The 20,377-nt window shown below is 39.1% G+C and overlaps 1 protein-coding gene across 1 annotated transcript in view; it reads left to right on the top strand.

Annotated features, from left to right (window-relative positions):
- Window positions 1-19,801, top strand: part of iqsec1b (IQ motif and Sec7 domain ArfGEF 1b) — a 145,323-nt gene extending 125,522 nt beyond the window's left edge. Inside the window, 14 exon segments of the mRNA XM_043252102.1 lie at window positions 2,167-2,440; window positions 3,264-4,522; window positions 5,657-5,818; window positions 6,988-7,110; window positions 7,559-7,725; window positions 8,061-8,200; window positions 9,872-9,901; window positions 10,295-10,420; window positions 10,704-10,803; window positions 11,156-11,317; window positions 11,504-11,680; window positions 13,803-13,852; window positions 16,018-16,376; window positions 16,378-19,801. Of these exon segments, the coding sequence (XP_043108037.1) occupies window positions 2,167-2,440; window positions 3,264-4,522; window positions 5,657-5,818; window positions 6,988-7,110; window positions 7,559-7,725; window positions 8,061-8,200; window positions 9,872-9,901; window positions 10,295-10,420; window positions 10,704-10,803; window positions 11,156-11,317; window positions 11,504-11,680; window positions 13,803-13,852; window positions 16,018-16,376; window positions 16,378-16,555 (3,307 nt within the window). The 3' untranslated portion in view covers window positions 16,556-19,801.
- Window positions 19,802-20,377: the final 576 nt, after the last annotated feature.

The raw sequence follows: 20,377 nt of genomic DNA, 5'->3' as shown, positions 1-20,377 counted from the left end.
AGTAGGGTTTGTTGTTCCTTTGCACATTATGTTTTTTAAGTAGTATTTTACACAGTTGTTCGTTTAGGGTTGATAATATACACTAACAATATACAGTGATAATATACAATAATATAAGACCTAATGGCAAATTTTGGACCTATAAAAGATCACAAGAACTGTTATAAATATATATTATTGTAGTAGCCTACTATTATTGTAGTATTTAATATTTTCAGTTTTTTTATTTATATTTATTAATTAAATTTCATTTTTTTGTAGTCAATTACCATTTTCTTTTCTATATATTTCTATTTAACTGTAATTGTTTTAATTGTAGTAATATTAATATGTTAACATATTGGCAGAATAATAATAACACTGAAATTTAATACAAATAAATATTCTTTACAATAATTAGGAAAAAAGTTATTAATTCAACTGTTAAGGAATCAAAAACAGTAAATAAATATTTAAAACAAAATGTTCGGTGGCATTGGAGTGTTTGCTGGAGACTACTTCTTGTCTCGCACAAGAAACGATTCTACAGCCATGACCTGTAACTCTGAGGAAACATGTTTATGTCTGGTTGCTGTGTTGACCTCCTTTTTAAATCTGTATTTCAGAGGTTTTTTCACAGAAGCAGCAGGTGAATACAGGCCTGACAGGAAGTGTAAGAACAGACTATACGTTCGACCTGACATCTCTCAGGCACATCCTCTGTATGTCATTTGATGATCACAGCACTAGCTGAAGCTGTGTATAAGGGTGTCTCGGCTCAGTAGAGCCTGCCCCCTGAGAATATTGCTTGTTGAAGTCAATCTACACCTGGCTCCCGTATTGTCTTATCCAAGATTGGAAACAACTGCAAACAGCGCTCCAACTTCCATACATCTTCTCCTCTGCTGCCTTCCCCTATACAAGATGAACAAATTCAATCAATCTGACTATGTCAGTGTTCTCATCTCTGTAATACTGAGTGCTCTACTGCACACTAATTCGTTTAATTAAAGAAGAGCACTTAATCTAGAAAGTTAATCTGCTGGCACTTGCAAAGAAGTGTGAGCGTGTGGCTGAGAAGCAGTAAAGGTGCAAAACAAACATGTACTACATATATATAAAATGAGTATCTTGAACCAGCTCCATGCATGTGAGATTTCCTATGATGAGACTACAATCAATGTCACCTATATCTGTCATCACTGGTATATCCCATATGCACTCTAATCAAATAACCTTTATTATGTACTTTGACCTTTATTTGCAATCACATTAGACATTAGAGGTGGCTGAAGTGTGTGTGATTGTTTGTCTGTTTACGAATGTGTCACAATTCTCTTTTTACTCATCGCCTCAAGCAACAAAAGTCATTTGCCACAGCAGGTATACCTCTGCTGAGGTGTTGACAGGTAGGAGTTATGTTGTTGATTCTCAGAGCTATGGCCTGGAGTGTGTCATTTGGAGTGTAAGCATGATGTATATGACAGCTGACACTAGACTACTGGGATGTTTTATCTTAGGAGCTGAAACACATACTATGGAAGCTGTATGTTCTTTAAAAAAAGCACATAATCAGATAAAATCAATACCATGGTACAGAAGTAAATACAAACTTAACCAGTGAGTTTTATCTGCATAAAGTAATGATTACATTTACATTTTTACTTGCGTGTGTTTTTGCCTGGCTGTGAGAGGCACTGTACCTCTGTATGTTGCTATAAATGTAGTCGTTGGCTTTTATACCTCCACACCAGTGTCAAAGTTCAATTCATAATCTCACGTGTAAGCTTGTGGAAGTTCACATTGGGATTTACAAGGAACTTTGTGTCTGGAAAACAAGGTAGCGTGTGTTTTGTTTACTGTACAGAGTGTTGGGTGTGTAGAGTTTCTTCTGAATCTTATCTTTTGGTATATTTAACAGACTTGTTCGTCTGAGTTTGCTGTTTGTATTGAATGTGTAAAAATGACGTAACCAGATTCAAAAACAAATGACTCTTATGAGTCAAATCTTTTTGTAAATCATGAAACTAGTGTGGTCTTGTTCATACTGAATCAAAAACAAATTGAATTGAATCAAAACCAAATCACCACTGACATGCCTCATTCGTCAACATAAACAAAACTCTTTTTTTAGTCTTGTCTAACACACTCTTTCAACTTACAACTTCTTTCTTTTTCTTTGTACAGTGTGGAAGGTGAGGCTCCGGGTGGTGAGGCGGGCCCCTCTCTGGAGAACAGTGGTGGATATTTACGAGGGCCGGTGAGCCGCAGTGCCATCATCAGTGGCGAGCACTTCGACGGCCCACCACTGTACGCTCACGACATACGGCAGCGCCCGAGGCGACCCAAACTCCAGCATTCTCAATCGATCCTTCGCAAGCAGGCAGAAGAGGAGGCCATCAAACGCTCACGATCGCTGTCTGAGAGTTATGAGCTCTCCACTGACCTCCAAGACAAACAGGTAGAGCTCTTCATGATCTTTACCTGGAATGCTACCAAGAAACCATATATTCTTCACCAGCTATTTGTATTCATATTGTGATGTGCCTTTTTGGTGCAGAGGGAGTGTGATTGAGGTTCAGTGGCTTCATCTTACACTTGATGTACTTCCCCTGTAAGGACTGTGTAAATAAATCTCGTTTATTTTAGTTGGGTGAACATTAATTCCTTAAAGTTGCTTGCGGTTGACTGCATGTTTTTTATATGGAGTTATTTAATACACCCGATTGCTGATATGAGATCAATGGGAACCTTTTAGGATTTGGGAGATGAGAATTATAACTCATTGCATGCAGAGAGAGTTATTTCGTATTCAGAGTGACGATGTTGTGGTACTATTCAGAGGCGTGCTGCCCACTGTCTCTGTGTGAGGTCTCACAGAGCTGAGAAATGTGATTAGTTCTGCCCATTCTTCAGGCTAAAAAGGTCTTGAGCTGACTTTTGCATGGTAGTGGGTTACAACTGGTTTCTTAGGTACCAAGCTAAAGGCGTTCTTCAGTCAATGATGCCTTTATATGGGATGAAATGTTTTTATTCATTGTCATCAGACAAAATACCCAAGCTTTAATAGTTAGTTCCATGCGTGGCTTTTATTTGTCTCTTTTATTTATGTGGCTTACCAATTTTGGCTTGTGGTTTGGTCAAGTCATATAATGTCATGGGAGGGAGAACAAAACTATCTACAGTAAAATCATGTCAGACTAAGAAAGGAGGGAAATGTTTTGTATGTTTGGGTTTTGCTGCTCTGAGTAAAGGTGGTAAATAATGTTTGTGTGTTTCCATAGGTGGAGATGCTGGAGCGCAAGTATGGAGGGCGTTTTATAACCCGACATGCTGCACGAACAATCCAGACAGCCTTCCGCCAATATCAGATGAACAAGAACTTTGAGCGCCTCAGGAGTTCTATGTCGGAGAACCGCATGTCCAGACGCATAGTTTTGTCCAATATGAGAATGCAGTTTTCGTTTGAAGGACCTGAAAAAGTCCACAGTTCATATTTTGAGGGGAAGCAGGTGTCTCTTACAGATGATGGTTCTAAACTAGGAGCCTTGGTACAATCTGAGCGTGGGGAGATGGTGCCCACCAATATGAAGTCACCTGCCGTCCAGAGCGATTTCACGGATGCCATTACAGAGCTGGAGGACGTTTTCTCTCGACAAGTGAAGTCCTTGGCGGAGTCGATAGATGATGCTCTGAACTGCCGCAGCCTACATGGAGATGAGGGACAGCCAGAGCCGACCAGAGGTCATCCAGACATGGAGCAAGAGGTGACCTACCAGGTCAAGCCTTCTCACAGTAGTGACCACCGCAAGCGAGATGAGATGACAGCTTCCTACAGCGACGTGACACTTTATATAGATGAGGAAGAGCTCTCCCCTCCACTTCCTTTATCACAATCCGTTGACAGACCTTCTAGCACAGAATCAGATCTCCGTCTACGTTCTTTGAACTCGCAGGACTACTGGTCTCTAGCTCATAAGGACGAAAAGGGTGATACAGACACTAGCTGCCGAAGCACCCCGTCTCTAGAGTGTCAAGAGCAGAGACTAAGGATAGACCACCTTCCCCTGCTTACCATCGAACCTCCCAGCGATAGCTCGGTTGAGCTGAGCGACCGTTCTGACCGAAGCTCCCTCAAGAGGCAGAACGCTTATGAACGGGGCATCGGCAGTCAGCAAGGCAGCCCAAAACACATCCCCTCTCACGCGCTACCACCAAGGGGACCGGCAAGAGATGACGACGCTCCTAGGCATCGGCCAAGGCAACTGGAGAGCCACCTGGCAATCAACGGCACTGCCAACCGGCAAAGTAAATCCGAGTCAGATTTCTCAGACGGCGATAACGACAGCATCAATAGCACATCCAATTCCAATGATACCATCAACTGCAGTTCGGAGTCTTCATCCAGGGATAGCCTTCGAGAGCAGACTCTTAGCAAGCAGACATATCATAAAGAGACACGCAACAGCTGGGACTCGCCCGCATTTAGCAACGATATCATCCGCAAGAGGCACTATCGTATTGGCCTGAACCTTTTTAACAAGTAGGTGAAGTGTGAATGCAAGCTTGTTGGGAAAAGAATGTGAGTGGATTGGAGTGGAGGGTTTTCAACAACAAAGTGGGTCCATTGTCAATTTTTAATAGTGTAGTGAAGCAGCATGAAGAATTGCTTACAAGTCACTTTCAATTGAAGAAATTAAATTTTACTCAACATGGCAAATTTTAATCCAGTGATAAAATAACTGTGACAACAGTTTAACCTGTTTCAGCGTGTTTTTGTTTATATACCCATGTCAGTATGACTATTCTAGTGTCACGATGAACTGTTTTTAGCTACAGGAACACACCTCAATGCAGGCAAAATGATGCTACTTTGCTCCTCATTCCCACACTGCTCACAATCCCTGTTTTGGAGTGTCATGTTTCAGTTGCATTGAGTAATGATTTTCATTAGTGCCGATCGAAGCTGTGTTAATAACTGTGAAAGATCTTAGCGAGCGAACAATGCCGCAAGCTAATGTTTTTTCAATTATCATCTAAACCGAGCACATAAAGTGCAATAGGCACATGTTTTCCTTTTCCAGACATTCATTATAATTTTGGCTCATTTATTTATTCAGTACGTGTCTGTGTGCATGCATGTGGTGCTGTTTGATTGCCACTCAGCGCTCTAAATTTGATTAGCGATCAAGCAATTAGAACCGTGATGAGAACACTATTAGTTTAGTTGAGCTGTTGATCAAGGAAAGCACACTGCCCTCATAACCAGTGTTTACCATCTAACGCTGTGTACTTGAGACAAACAAGGTTTGTCTTTTTTTTAAATCTTCTTACAACAACGTAGGGATTATGTTTGATCATTTATTTTGCAATCGTGAGGTATTTCAAATCAGATTTAATTTCTTTTTGAATGGATTAAGGTGCTTGCTTGCTTGTGCATGTTTTTTTGTATGCCTTAGAATATGTTTGTTCATTTAAAGCCTTGTTTAAAGTGGGAACCCTTAATCTTGGATGATTGTGGATTTGCCTGTCTTTGCACTGGGCCATTAACTTCCTTTTAATCTTGTATGGTAACAGTCCAGTTGCAAGAACGCACTTGATCTGAGAGCTGGTTAGTCACACTTAAGGACCAGAGCAGGCACTGTTCAGACTCTTGATCTTCTTTTGTTGTTTCTAGGAAACCTGAAAAAGGCATCCAGTACCTGATTGAGAGAGGATTTGTCCCAGACACACCTGTGGGAGTTGCCCATTTCCTGTTGCAGAGAAAAGGGTTGAGTCGACAGATGATTGGCGAGTTCCTGGGCAACAGGCAGAAACAGTTTAACAGAGATGTTCTTGAGTAAGTTCAGCAAATCAAAAAAACTTAAGTTATTTGGTTGTATTGTATTAATTCAATATTAAATACACTCCAAGGCCACGTTATATGCTTTGCACATTTTTAAAAAATAAAACACAAATTCTTAAAAAAAAAAAAAAAAAAAGGAATTCTATCATAATACTTAATTTTAGGATGCTCCTCTGTAATTATGCTTCTCTCTATCCTTCACTATCCTCATCACAGCAGAATTAACTTGGTAAATTGCATCAAGCCAGTATCACTGGAGCCTTTATGAATTTATGCGTTCCCTCCTGAGACAAACTGACCAGCATGTCTAATCCTTTCAAGCTCTTGTGGCTTTGAGTGCATGTAGGATCAAATTCATAGTCCATTGTTTTAAAAACTGGTTCTTTACAATCGTACCCACATCCATTTAGTGTCCTCTTTTTAAATCGAGTACATTTAGGATCAAAGGTGGAAAATATTAATGCTATTTCAGAACAATTGAATCTGGTTCATTTTTATTGTAACCACAAGCATTTGCTGTAATTGTTAGTGACCTTGAAATGAAAATAATATTACAGCCAGTCCTCCATGGAATCTAAGTTTGAGAGAGTTATAATATATATGGATTCTTGCACCGCTTTGTACATATTGACTAAGGTGTCTGGGTTCATGGAGCACTTTTCCGAAGTGATGTGAATCAACTCATTCTCACTCTTAAGTTAACTCATCCTCCCTTTTCAGTCTGACAGTAACAGTCAAGATAATGGGGGCAGATAAGTCCATGCAGTCTGTGTTCAGCTCAGTCTGACAGCACTTTTTTTAAAGGCACTTCCTTGAAATCAGTAAATCTTGACGTGTGAGATCAAATGCACTCTGAGTATCCCTGGAGCAAAATCTTCCTCATATTGCTTTGTATGCCCCATGATTGTGATTTAAAGACTGATAGAACTTGCTTTTATTGGAAAGACTAAATTTGTATAGCTTTTACCTTTGTCTAAAAGCAGTGACCACTGTCAGTTTAAAATATCTTCATGCGTGCTATGAAAATTAATCAAATTCATAGAATAGAATGCAATTTTTTCCCAGAATACTTCCAAACTGATAGGGAATACACCATCCTGGATATACTACAGTGCAGGAAAGAATGTAGCAGTGTTTTGACCTTGTTCATTATCTTTTTCCAGCTGTGTGGTAGATGAGATGGATTTCTCTGGAATGGAGCTGGATGAAGCCTTGAGAAAATTCCAGGCACATATCCGGGTGCAGGGAGAGGCACAGAAAGTGGAGCGACTCATTGAAGCCTTCAGGTGATAAACATTTCAATTGTTTCTTTAAAAAAAAGCACCCTTTAAGGGACAGTTCACTGAAAATGAAAACTCTCATTTACCAAACTACAATATAGCTTCAGAAGACTTGAAATATATCCCTTAAGTCATATGAATCATTTTTATGATGTATATTTTTGAAGATCATTTCAACATTGGCATCATCATAGACTCATATGAAGATAACTCCAACGTTTCCCAGCTCTCCACTCTTACACCTTCAAATAGCTAAAGCAGACACAGTTTCCTGTTCAAAGTCTGTACAAGTGTTATCTAAAAGAGCATGGCTCTTTAACAAGGTGGCACTTTTACCATCCTCTGTCATGCTAGAACCAATTACTCACCAGAGCAGCTATTGATTTTGTGGAAGTGCAGTCTCATATTAAATGGGCCATTTTGTTCAGTTGTTGTTGTTTATACTTCCATTCAGTCAGCGCTACTGCATCTGCAACCCTGGAGTGGTGCGTCAGTTTAGGAACCCAGATACCATCTTCATCCTGGCGTTTGCCATTATACTTCTCAACACGGACATGTACAGCCCAAATGTGAAGCCAGAGAGGAAGATGAAACTGGAGGATTTTGTAAAGAACCTTCGCGGTGAGATTGAAATTCACGTTAATCTGTTCCATCCATAAATTTGCTTTCAAAGTCATTCAGAGGTTTTGTCATACAAAAAAAAATGAAGTGTCAAATTTGCTCTAATTAAATGTAATGCATGTGCTCCAGACTGATTAATGGCCTCTTTGGGATAGAAATGACATCTTTCCGGTCACAACCTTGCATAATAATTGGAGCAAAGCAAACAGAGATTCACCTTTAACTTCGATATGTAAATATAGTCACGTCGTAATTCAGATGTGCTTAAATTCTCTCGTAAATCTTTTACATGCCATAATTATATTTTATATATTTTTTTTGCTTCCTGTACACAGGTGTGGATGACGGAGAAGACATCCCAAGAGAGATGTTGGTGGGCATCTATGAGCGAATTCGGAAACGAGAGCTTAAAACTAACGAAGACCATGTCTCCCAGGTACAGAAGGTGGAGAAACTCATCGTTGGCAAAAAGCCGGTGAGTGTCGTCATCTCTTTTGTCCTCCACAGTTTCTGAACAGTCCATCTCTATCCATCATGTTGTGAACTTACATTGACCCCGGTTCTAGAAATGACTTTATTGATTCCAGTCATGGTCCAGTGGTGTGAAATGATCCAAGGACATTGGTTAAACATGTTCCTTCTCTCACCTATTGTGTGTTTGTATGCTTTTGCGCCTCTGTGTATTGTAGATCCATAGTTTTTTATTGTTCTGTCAGGAACCATTTGCAAACACTTTTTATCCTCAAGAGACACATGACATTGAGACTCTTAGAAGATTCTTTATCTACAAGATGTTCTTCTTTATGACAGATGTAATACCTATCTTGAGACCTTCACGGTGTCTGACTGTGGTATCTGTATGTGTATGTAAGTCATGTGGCGAAGGCTGCGTGATGCTCTACAATGATAAATAGGAATTGCTTCTCCACAGAGGCCTTCAGAGTTGTCTAAAGATTAAATCTTCTCTGAACTCAACCACCTCATCATATTGTATAGCAAATTACCAACCAGATAATTATGCAGTGACGCAAGTGGAAAATGCTTTCAAAAGATTTTACAATTTTTAAACAAAATATTTGATTATATTTTATCAAATGGGGTTTTCCTTTTTTTCAGCGTAATGATCCAGTTGTGTTTGGGGAGAAACAGAGAAGGGAGGGACCCCACCATTACATGCTATATATATTTAAAAAGATGGCATTTTATCCATAATATAAATATCCATTTGAAAATATTTTTATATAAATGTATTCATATGTATTTATAAATATTTTATTTTTGTGATGGCAAAGCTTAATTTTCAGCAGCGATTAGTCTTCAACATGATCTTTAGAAATCATTCTAGTTTACAGATTTAAAGCATTTCACATTATCAATGTTGAAAACAAGTGATACTTTTTTCAGGTTTCTTTGATGAAAAAAAAATTATAAACAACAGCACTTGCTTTAGGTTTTTGCTGCCTGTTTTCACTGATTATTTTAATGTGTGCCTCTGCAATGGACGTATTAATAAGTCTGTTACCTCGACTGGTATAGATCTGGAGAGTTGTATAATCAACATAACAACGGTACAATATACATCATCCCTCAAGCAGATTTATTAGTCTCTCCCAAGGCTAAACTCACTGAAGCTGTTTCCATAATGAACTTGCATCTTCATTACCACACCGAGTGCCTGTCACACAGTTGAATTTTGAAGCACTGTGGGTATTCAAAGCTGAAATAATTAACATTTAAGCTTTAATGGAAACAGCACACATGGCTTGGTTGCCAGGAAAACCTTCTCCCTGGTGTATCTTCCACGCATCTTTGGAGAGGACATAATGGAGATCTCCTGTGGAGCTCACATAGAAGGCTGCTGTGCCCGAGACCCCTGTCTGCAGACGCTGCATCCCGAGTGCTGCAATTAGGTTCCCGAAAATGGGCTGAGACTTCCTGTCACAGTTTCAAGCAGCAGCAGTTTGGCTTCTCATTAACCTCCCTTCTCACCCCATTCATACAGCGCTGCTCACATCTGACAGGTAGATGGAGGGGGGTCTTGATAACGAGAGAGATAGAGAGAGACCACTCTCTGACCTTCAAGCCTCCCTTCAGTCCCCTCACTATGATCCTTTCTCATCAGTCTCATTTTTTTTTCACTTTTCAGATCGGGTCTCTGCACCATGGCCTTGGATGTGTGAGTATAATGTTTGTTGTTTTTAATTTTTTACTGTAATTAAATAATTCAAAGAACCATGGTTACAACACAGTAAAATAATTACAAAATTGCTAAATAAATTGGTAAGTTGTATATATATATATATATATATATATATATATATATATATATATATATATATATATATACACAGATCTTACTGCACATTGCATTTTGGGATACAGTATTTTATGCAGCAGTCTCTTGTAGTACATTGAAGTCATCTTCTTATTTTATTCAGTCAGCAAATATACACACTCTGTACAGTATATGTACTATATACAGCAGCAATAGCAAATCATACGCTTGCGTGGTATATATTCAATAAATCAATCAATATTCAATAAATCAATATTTGTGTCTCACACACAGGTCCTGTCTCTACCACATCGCAGGCTGGTATGTTACTGCAGGCTGTTTGAAGTGCCAGACCCTAACAAACCTCAGAAACTGGGTCTCCATCAGAGAGAAATCTTCCTATTCAATGACCTTTTAGTGGTAAGAAAGCACACACATCTTCGCCCATGATGCAACAGAATGATGCCAAAATGAGGCCGAGCAGACTTATATCATAACCTTTTTTTGTTATGTTGTTATGTTCTTGTTGTTATGGTTGCGTAATGGTCAGCAAGACACTTTTAGTCCAATTCTAGGTCAGCAATTGTGTACGTCATGTGTCCATGATCAGAAAGTGTTACTCAGCTTTTCCAAATGCTCAAAGAATAGAGCCAAGGATAATTAGGAACAGATGGGGTCCTAATGTGACATTCTTTCAATTCAGGTCACTAAGATTTTCCAGAAGAAGAAGAATTCGGTGACGTACAGCTTCAGGCAGTCCTTTTCTCTATACGGGATGCAGGTGCTTCTTTTTGAAAACCAGTGTAAGTACCCTCAGTGAAGGGTCAAAGCCCTTCTGACCCCATGTCGTTTACCTTGTTAGTACAGTTTGATCGTGCTAGCATGTTGAGTAAAAACCAGGCTTTTCACTTTACAGGAAAACATAAAACCTGGTGTTAAAGGTCATAAAATACTTCTGCTTTTGATTGAAAACAAATTAATTCTCAGAGTATTGTGTATTACGATGGATTTTCTCACCCAAAGATTAAAATATCTGTCATACGCCATTGCGAAATGTGAGAATATTGATCAGTGCGTCCCTCTGAAAAGGGCACGTCTGAGTGCTGTCATGATCCACCAGTCTGTAAATATTTCTCTCCCGCTGCTGCTTTTCAGATTACCCCAATGGAGTGCGTCTCACTTCAGCTCTTCCAGGCGCAGACATTAAGGTTCTCATTAACTTCAACGCCCCCAACCCGCAAGACCGCAAAAAGTTCACAGATGACCTGCGGGAGTCCATCGCAGAGGTGCAGGAGATGGAGAAGTACAGAATAGAGTGTAAGCCTCTCTTATAATACGTTATTTTAAAAGGAGTGACCACGATAGTCCACAGAAGAAAGAAAGCCATAAGCGGCTTGAGCAGTGTGCTGGTTTTTCACACAGCAAACCATGTCTAATGTGCCTAAAAGAAGTGAAATGTGTGTGAAATGACATGATCATTGAAGCCGACTTCTTTTTATGCAGCCGAACTGGAAAAGCAGAAAGGTGTGGTACGTCCCAGCATTTCCCAGAGCTCGGGGCTGAAGAAAGAGACAGGAAACGGCAATCTGAGTCGCACCAGCCTGGATGACAGCTACGCCATGGGTGAAGGCCTGAAGAGAAGTGCCCTCAGCAGCTCCTTACGTGACCTTTCAGATGCAGGTGAGTGTGTAGACCCACACGAGACATGCCATGTATTTCTGGCCTTATCTGTCACAAACGATGATTCTTTTTTTACAGTCTTGTCCAAACAATACTTCGCCTCTTGCCAAAGTAGAGCGCTGAATGCTTGCTTCTAAATTGGTGTTTGTCCACAACTATTGGTGAAGCCTCAGTTTTGTGTCTATTAGAGCTGGGTGATGAGTAACATATTCACAGATTGTATTGCCATGGTTATTTTAATTGTTTAATGTGCTTTTATTTAACTGTTAGTATTCCTAGAGTCTTTGTCATTGGACTAGTTTTGAGGTCCTTGTCTACTATGCAAAATCATGCTTTGATTGTTTTCACTAAATCTTTACCAGTGTTATTAACTAAAGAAATATAGAAATATTAGTTTTCAGTACTAAATTTAAATATAGCTTAAATGAAATATAAATATTTAATAAATGTACACAAGTGTTGCATTGTCTACAAAAAATTTGAAAAAAAAATAAATTATATATAGTAATAAATGTTTTTATTGTGTAAAAGTAATACTAAAATAACACTTTTAGCAAATATCAGGCTATATATATATTAAGCTATCTGTCTATATTTTATAGTCAGCTTTATTTTGTTTGAAATGTAATATAATTGTAATATGTCTAATATAAATGCTGAAAAAAATCTGAATAGTAATAACCTGTCACCCAGCCCTATTATGAATGTCCTTTGCCGTGGCTAATGAAGCTAGATGCATCCTGACAAACATTATCTTCCAAATTAGTTGTTTTTTCCCACTCTATAATTGAACCTTCACACAATTCACAAGCTGTGATATCTTCTCACCCTATCTAGCGGGTCATTTTGAGCCCTAAACATGGCAGTCACTACACAGAAATAAAATGGATAGTGTGACCCCACATGCTTTCTCTGTTAGAACAAACATTTAACAGCACAGTCACGCTCCATAAGTGTGAATTGCACTCCACCAAGCTGGCTGCTGAGCCTGACAGCAGGAGTCACGACACATGTGAACTAGAGAGATGTCTGGCAAAGCAGTTAATATCCCATTCCAGCGGTCCTCTACAGTGAAAACAGCTCTGAAAATGTGCGCAGTGTGCTTTAATTATTGCATTAAAGAAACAGTTCACCCAAAAATAAAAACTTGCTGGAAATTGACTATGTAGGATATAGAGAAGTTTGTTCTTCATCGGAACAGATTTGGAGAAATGTAGCATTACATCACTTGCTCACTCTGCAGGGAATGGGTGCCGTCGCAATTAGAGACTCTAGTGAAAAAAGCCATCTTGTCTGAATCAAGAGAGAAATATGCAACCACCAAGAACCATTTATAGGTAAAAACCATTCTAAACTTTCAGTGGATTTTGATGTGGAATGATTTTGGGCTTTTTCACTGGCAAAAACATTATTAAGGATTAATAATGTTTTATATAATAGCACGTAACTTGACTTCAATCATTAATTTTTTTCTTAACAAACTTGTACTCATACTGTGTACTTTCTTAAAAAGCATAGATGTTAAATAATGGACGTGTGGATTGCTTGTCATTTGGGCAAGTGATGTAATGCTAAACTTCTCCAAACCTGTTCCAATGCAAAAGCAGACTCATCTATATTTTCAGCAAATATATATTTTTAAAGACGAAACTACTCGTATAGCAGTTAATAACTCACCTAACACTGACATTCAATCATTCAGTTCTTTATATTATTTAGAAAATTGACAAAGGTTTCATAACGCCAGTCTAGGCTGCCACATTTGTATTTGTCCATACATCAGAAATGATTTTGCTTGTTTTTGTTCAGTTGCTGCTACGATCTTGTGTAGGGATTTCAGTTCGTAGTCATCAAACCCCAATTTGCTTAAGACTCTTGAAGATGTTGAAGATGTAGCTTTATGCTTAGCGATCTTAGGACCAGTATACCCTCATCCTTTGGCCCTTTAAAAGCTCCTGACCCACCTGGCTCTACCCTCCCTCCCTTTCCGGACAACGGCTGCTTGCTTCGTGTCTCAATAGCGCCCCTGTAGGCAGGCAGGATATATATGCCTCTACTCACGCCTCTATATATCTGACTGTTCGAGCGTGCTCTAATCTATCATATTGCATGTCTCGCTCAGGCAAGCGGGGGCGCCGCAGCAGTGCAGGATCTCTAGACAGCAATATGGAAGTAAGTACCGTGATATAGGACGCAAGAACCTACAACAGGCCGCTATTCTGTGTGACAATGTTGCATTTTGAAACTGCAACTTTGCTTCATTTGTTTCTCTGGTCTGTCCGCCATCTTTTCTTTTTGGTTGCTTCTTTGCTCAGTAGTTTCCACTGTCTGTGTGTGTGTGGTGTTGTTTTTGGACTAAGTAGGCCACCCTGCATGCATGGGCTGCCTGTTCCTGTGGAGCTTATGTGGAATGACGGGGAATTCTGCCCCCGTGGCTCTCATCACATATCATAACATCTCCACGGTCCAACTTAGTCAGCATGACTCAACTAATGCAAACATCCCAAGTCACGTACCGTGGGCTTTGTGTCTTTTTATTTTGTAAATGGTTTCGATTTGATTCCTGATGGCATGTTTCACTTGGCCGTTGCAAGTGAACAATTGAATGTTGCACCTGAGCACTTCAAAATGTGCAAGTCTTCATTTCCTCACCAATCTCCAACCACTTGGCCTCTTCCTTTGCAGCCCTAAGCACCTTTTACCCCTCGGAATGCCTTGAAATAATTTCCCATCTGTGTGCGAATAAGCATAATAAACATGAGGGAGTTTAGCAAAGGTGTTGCTTTAATAGACTGGATTTGGAATCTCACCCATTACGTCTGTATAGGGTATCATATTTGCCAGTTTGTTTGGCGACCCATCCTGGAATGCAGGATAAGCCCATATGCTTGCTTTAACATTACTAAAGGCTCACTAACTCAATCTTGCCTGTTTCAGCTTTTGCATGTGATGCATGGCTTTCAGGGATTTACTTCAGTCTTTTATAAATGCATTAACTGCTGATGGATGGTCATGATGTCTTGCTTGAGTGCTGTGTCCTTGTTTTATAATACTGACATAAATGGAATTATTTACTTTTATGTGATACTATATTGGGTATTAAATTTGCATTTCCTTTTGGTAGGTATTCCACTACTACCGTTCAAAAGTTTGGCTAGAGAAATGCTATTAAAGAAAGGCTATTAAAGAAATGCAAGGATGCATGTAAAATGTTATAACAGACTTCTGTTTAAAATAAAATGCTGTTCTTTTTTTCATAAAAGAGTCCTGAATAAAAAGAACAGAAAAAAGAATCATGGTTTTCACAAAAATGTGACAATGAGTAATGGAAAATTCATCACAAGAATAAATTACATTTTAAAATACAATATTAATACAGAAAACGGTTCTTTTCGATTGCAATAAAATTTGAACATTTTATTTATGCAGCTTTTGTGTTTTGCTTCAGTAAATGCAGCCTCTGTGTGTGGAAGAGACTTCTTTCTGAAAAACATTTAAATAAAAAATCGTACCAACCCCAAACTTTTGAATGGTAGAGTATATAATAGTCAACATTTGAAGTGGATAAAAATAAATTCTTTTTGTTTCACCTCCCTAATAATTACATATTCCATATATTTTAAATAATACAAAATATACAGTAGTCAACATTTGAAGTGGATAAAAAAAATAGCAAAGTTTCCCTAAGAAAAGAGCACATTTTAGTTTTATGTTTAGGACAACTTGAATGTTTTTGATCCACTTCAAATGTTGACAACTGTATATTGTGTATTATTTAAAATATATGGAATATGTCATTATTAGGGAGGTGAAACAAATAGAATTTGTTAAAATCATTTTTCACTTGTGTTTTTTTTTAACTTAACATATATACAAAAAAACTTGCGTTTTATTACTAAAGATTTCATATGACACAGCTTTGTTCTGAATATGTTTATAACTACACATTGCTTTATGAAGTCTTTCTTTTATGCTTCTTTTTGATTTGAAAATAATAATGACTTAAGTTCAAGAATCAAATGATTCATTCATTGAGCCACTAGACTGATTCAAACCAACTCATGAGTTCACAACTCGTTCCTTACATGACTGGGAGTCTTTTTAATCATTTATGGTTTATTCATGGTAAATAAGTTCACCGAGAACCTGTTAATAAAACCAAATGTCATGAACATTTCTGTTTTTTGTTTTATTTTTGAAAACAGAAAAATTGATTCCCAACCCTAATGATTACACATTTAATTTAGGCCAAATGAACGTGTGCTGTTGACCCATCAAGCATGCTGAAAAACCTTGTGTTTAACTTTCCATTCTCTCTCTCCCTCGTCCTCCTGCAGGGGTCCATCATTAGCAGCCCCCACATACGGCGTCGAGCCACTTCCAGCCGCGACTGCCCCTCTCGTCAGCAGTCCATCCCCAACTCCTCTTCTCTCCTGGGCTCTCTGTTCGGCACCAAGCGGGGCAAGTCGCCCTCTCTGCCTCCCCAGCCCTCGCACCCCTCCCACCCGACACTCATTTCTCACACCCCGCATCCTACCAACCTGCACCACACGGCCCGCGAGGGCGTCACCGAGACCCAAGCCCAGATGCACCCCCACCACGCTCAGTTTTGCCACATGCAGAATCCTCCTCCGTACCACCACCATCATCACTACCACCCCCCAGCGCACATTCAACACCCGCCCCACCAGTACCACCCCGCCCGGCCCCTCGTCCTCTCACAGCCACTCGCATGGCCCCCACAGCCACGGGCCACACCCCTCGCACCCCTCCCACTCCCAGCATGCACCTCACCACCACAGCCAGCCGCCGGCTCCTCCTCCGGCGGCCAGCAGCACCAAGCCCAAACACAGCGGCATCAGCACTGTGGTTTGAGCCCTTCCTTGAACTCTTTCCGCTAGGGAATTGGGACTGTTTTTGGCGGGGTGACCGTTGGGCCTCTCTTTAGATTGTGACGTGCAATGGATTGTCGCTGCCTACAAGGACACGAACAAAAGGGCACCATGACTCACGTTTCAACTCATCCAGCACCCGTTTCCTCTGGAAGGGGGAGCCACACTGTGTAGCACCGGCCTTCTCTTTTGGGGCGGCTAGAACTCAAATCATCAGTTCTTACCAGTCATCGCTCAAGCTGTAGAGCCCCAGATAAAGCTGCTGCTGCTTCTTTTAGGCTCGATTTTAGAGACCCTCAGTCCTCTCGACTTTCAGGCGGTGAAGCAAGAGCATGCGCAAAAGACCGTGGCAACTGTTTTCTTGTACTTAATTACCTAAATGCATTATCAAATAGCCTGCTTGTTAGTTTGCAGAAACTAAAGTACGGTTTGAGTCGGTCACAACGAGCGGTGTTCCAGTATTTAATGTAGCTGTAGACCACACATTTCTGTGATATAGTTAGGGGACTATAACGTGCCAATTATTCCAAAAAAAAAAAAAAGAAAAAGAAAGAAAACGAAAAAAGATTTGCTTTGTGTATGTCGTGCATATAGTATTTTGTAAAATAATAATAATAATATTAGCAGCTATTATTATTATTGTTATAGGACAAAAATGATCCGACGCCTCAGATCTCAAAATCTCAGTATTCTCTGTGTACTCTCGACGTAGGAGTTACTAGTTTTCACTGATACTGAACTCGGTAGGTGGCCAGTTGAATAACATGGAAATTATTGGTTGCCTTGGACTCTCCCGGAATCTCCGGCTTGTGTTGGCTCCGCCTCCTTCGGGATCTACGTAGCGCAAACCAATCACAGGGACTGTGGGAAGGGTGAGGGCGGAACAGGGGAGCTCATGGATGGATCCTCCACGGCCTCGACTCTTCAGTCCCGGCCACTGCTGCAACATGGTTTTATTTTTTTAACTATTTTTTTAGAGATGAATAAATCAATATGAAATAAATGTACATTTGAAGATGTTTATGGTAAAGCCGGTGTGGTTGGAGAAGGCTATTTTGTCGTCTAACATTAGGGGTCGTGCTTGGGTCGGAGGAAAGCCAGAGCTGATGGAATTCTCTCCCCATATTTCAAGAGTTAGTTTGTGCAGAGATGTTGATTTTTCTCAGCAGGCTGAGCGTGTGCCCTCTTCTGTGTGGAAATGAAGTAGATTTGATACATATTCTTCTGTCCTCCTGTGAGAATGCCTTTCACTTGCTCAGAAACACAGCTAATGTAATGTAATCTAATGTAATGTAAACTGCATATAATATGTAGCAGTGGGTCGGTCGAATGAACGGATTTGGACATGTTTTTTCACACATATCCCCTTTCTCGGTTCAATTTTTGACTTGTTTTATACTGTAAGTAGGTAAATGGTGACGGAGCTGTGATTCGATGTAATAGTTTCGTGTGTTGATGCTCTTTTAACTCAAGTACAGAGCTTCTGAACAGCACTTGTCTTTGTAAATAATCACTTAATGTACAGAATCCATGGCTGAAATGAGCTCGCTCTCTTATACAAGACCAGTGTCAGCACATTTGCTGTGCGTTTTTTTTTCCTTTTTCTCTGACTTTCTTTCTTTTTTTATTAATTAATCATGTGCAATATGTATGTTTCAGTTTTGTAAATTCAGCCAGTTGGCTGGTTGCTCGTTTTGTTTGTCGTTTCTGTTATCATATTTCCAATATCATACGTCAAACCCTATATTATTTCTCGCCCCCCACCGACATCTCGTTCTCCCTGGTCTCTGTTTTACCTGCAACCTTCAGTCAGGAATGTCAACTAAAGTACTCTTGCATGTATATTGTACAAAATATTCTCTAGATATTGCATATTTCCAGAGATATTATCAGTGTTACAGTTGACCGTTGTTAAATGAGTGATGATGATGATGATGATGAACATATTAAAATCTGTAGACTTCTCTTCATTCGAAATGTCTTTATCCTGTTTCGTACCGAAATAGATTTAATTAGGAGACATCTGTTTATTGTTTATCTGGGCTTTTTCAAAAATCGAACACTGAACGTCAAATAGTTGATAAAGGAAAATATTAGCTGGTAGCCTAATTGTAATGAAGTGCCGCCGGGGCACATTCGTATAATAATAATAAAAATAATAATAGAAGCTTACAGATAATAGAGCATAAATCTGTGTTTATGTCATTATCATAACCTGGCTTGTTCCCAAAATGCACTGAGGCCAGTAATTTGTACAGTACAGCATTAATCAGATTAGGACAACCCTTCTCTGTGTACAGATGCGATCACCCGAAGCAATTTCTGACTATACATACCACCACAACTGTCAAGAAAATGTCTCTTTCGTTTTTTGTTTTTCTGTCTTTCTTTCTGTTTTTTTTTTTTTAGGTTTTTCACCTTTGTGTTGAATGTTTTTTTATGGATTTCAGTGCAGTGTATTGTAAATGTATCGTGGTGCTTCAGCTTTGTACAGTACAGTACTGGACGGTCAAGTCAAAACGTCACAAAGCTTTGCATGCAGCTGATGCCTAGCACCTCTGGTTGAAATGTGAGCTTATTTAAAAATGAAGAAATGTGCTTTCTTTTTACTACTTTTTTTTTCTCTCATCTTTTGTTTGTTTGATTGTTTTGGGTTTTTTTTTTTAAAGTGATGTTGGCTTGCTGTTACATTTTATGCTGTGCCACTGCATTTCGGCATGTATATCACTCATTACACTTCATTTTTTCTTTTCTGTAAAAAGCCTGTGTCGCTGTATATATCACGAACCAATGTGAGAAAATAGAAAAAAAAAAGCATATCGTATATAAATCTAATATGGATGATAAAGGGAAAGTGTAAGGGTAGGGGGTTGGGTTGACGTGTACATAGTCTGTATAATACTTTTTTGTTTTTCGCTCAGCCATCGCATTGACGGTGTAGTCCTTTTTCACCTTAAAGAGACTCATATTAACATGACACTGCTTCTGCTACCAAATGTACTTTCGAATTTGTCATAGGATCTTCTTTAATAAGCCGACTGTTACATAACTCTCATCGCCTTTCATGTGCGTCCACTCATACATTTCATTTTTTTAATTACCAAACAAAGAGAGGATGGTTTTAATATGCATTCTGTTTCTAAGTAGATGATGAGACCCTATTGATGTTTAACTATAACTGTGACCATGTTGAGAACATGAAATAAAACAATATACCGTAAAATTCTAACTTGTATTGTTCTCTATTTAAGCACGCACTATGTTGAAGTAAATGTTTCCAAGTCTTTAGAGTCTTCTGTGAATCTCAAAATGCATTTATGAATACATTGTAGTTATATATGAACCATAAGAAATGGCCTTCAAAACTCTCCAAACTGAATTACTGGTACATTTGAGTCAGCTAGGTCATTGCGTACCTGGCTTTATGAAAGGTTTGCTGGTTCTCAGAATTCTTGCAACAGTCTTTATCACTCTTGACATTTTTTTAATTCATACATTTCGTTTAATAGTGATCAAACTAAAGCGTTTTGTGAATAACTTCTTTTCATGAGCTTTGATGAACTGGTTTATTAGCATCTTTATATTTGTGGATGTCAAACTCAAGGTCATTACATCCTCCTTTATGCACTGGCATCCATTCGTGAGGTCAGAATTAGGAGCCAAATGCTTTAAAAAATATACTAAATAATGTCCAAATGTCAGTAAGGTTCTTCTTATTTCTGCAAGGACAAAAAATATATATATTAAAAAGGGACAACAAAGTATATCTATTCCAAATAAATGCTATACTTTTTAATTCTTTGGA

The sequence above is a fragment of the Puntigrus tetrazona genome, chromosome 11 (assembly GCF_018831695.1).
Source record: "Puntigrus tetrazona isolate hp1 chromosome 11, ASM1883169v1, whole genome shotgun sequence".
NCBI classification, from domain to species: Eukaryota; Metazoa; Chordata; class Actinopteri; order Cypriniformes; family Cyprinidae; genus Puntigrus; species Puntigrus tetrazona.
Note: the sequence above shows the minus strand (reverse complement) of the source record. Positions and strands in the feature narration are given on the sequence as shown.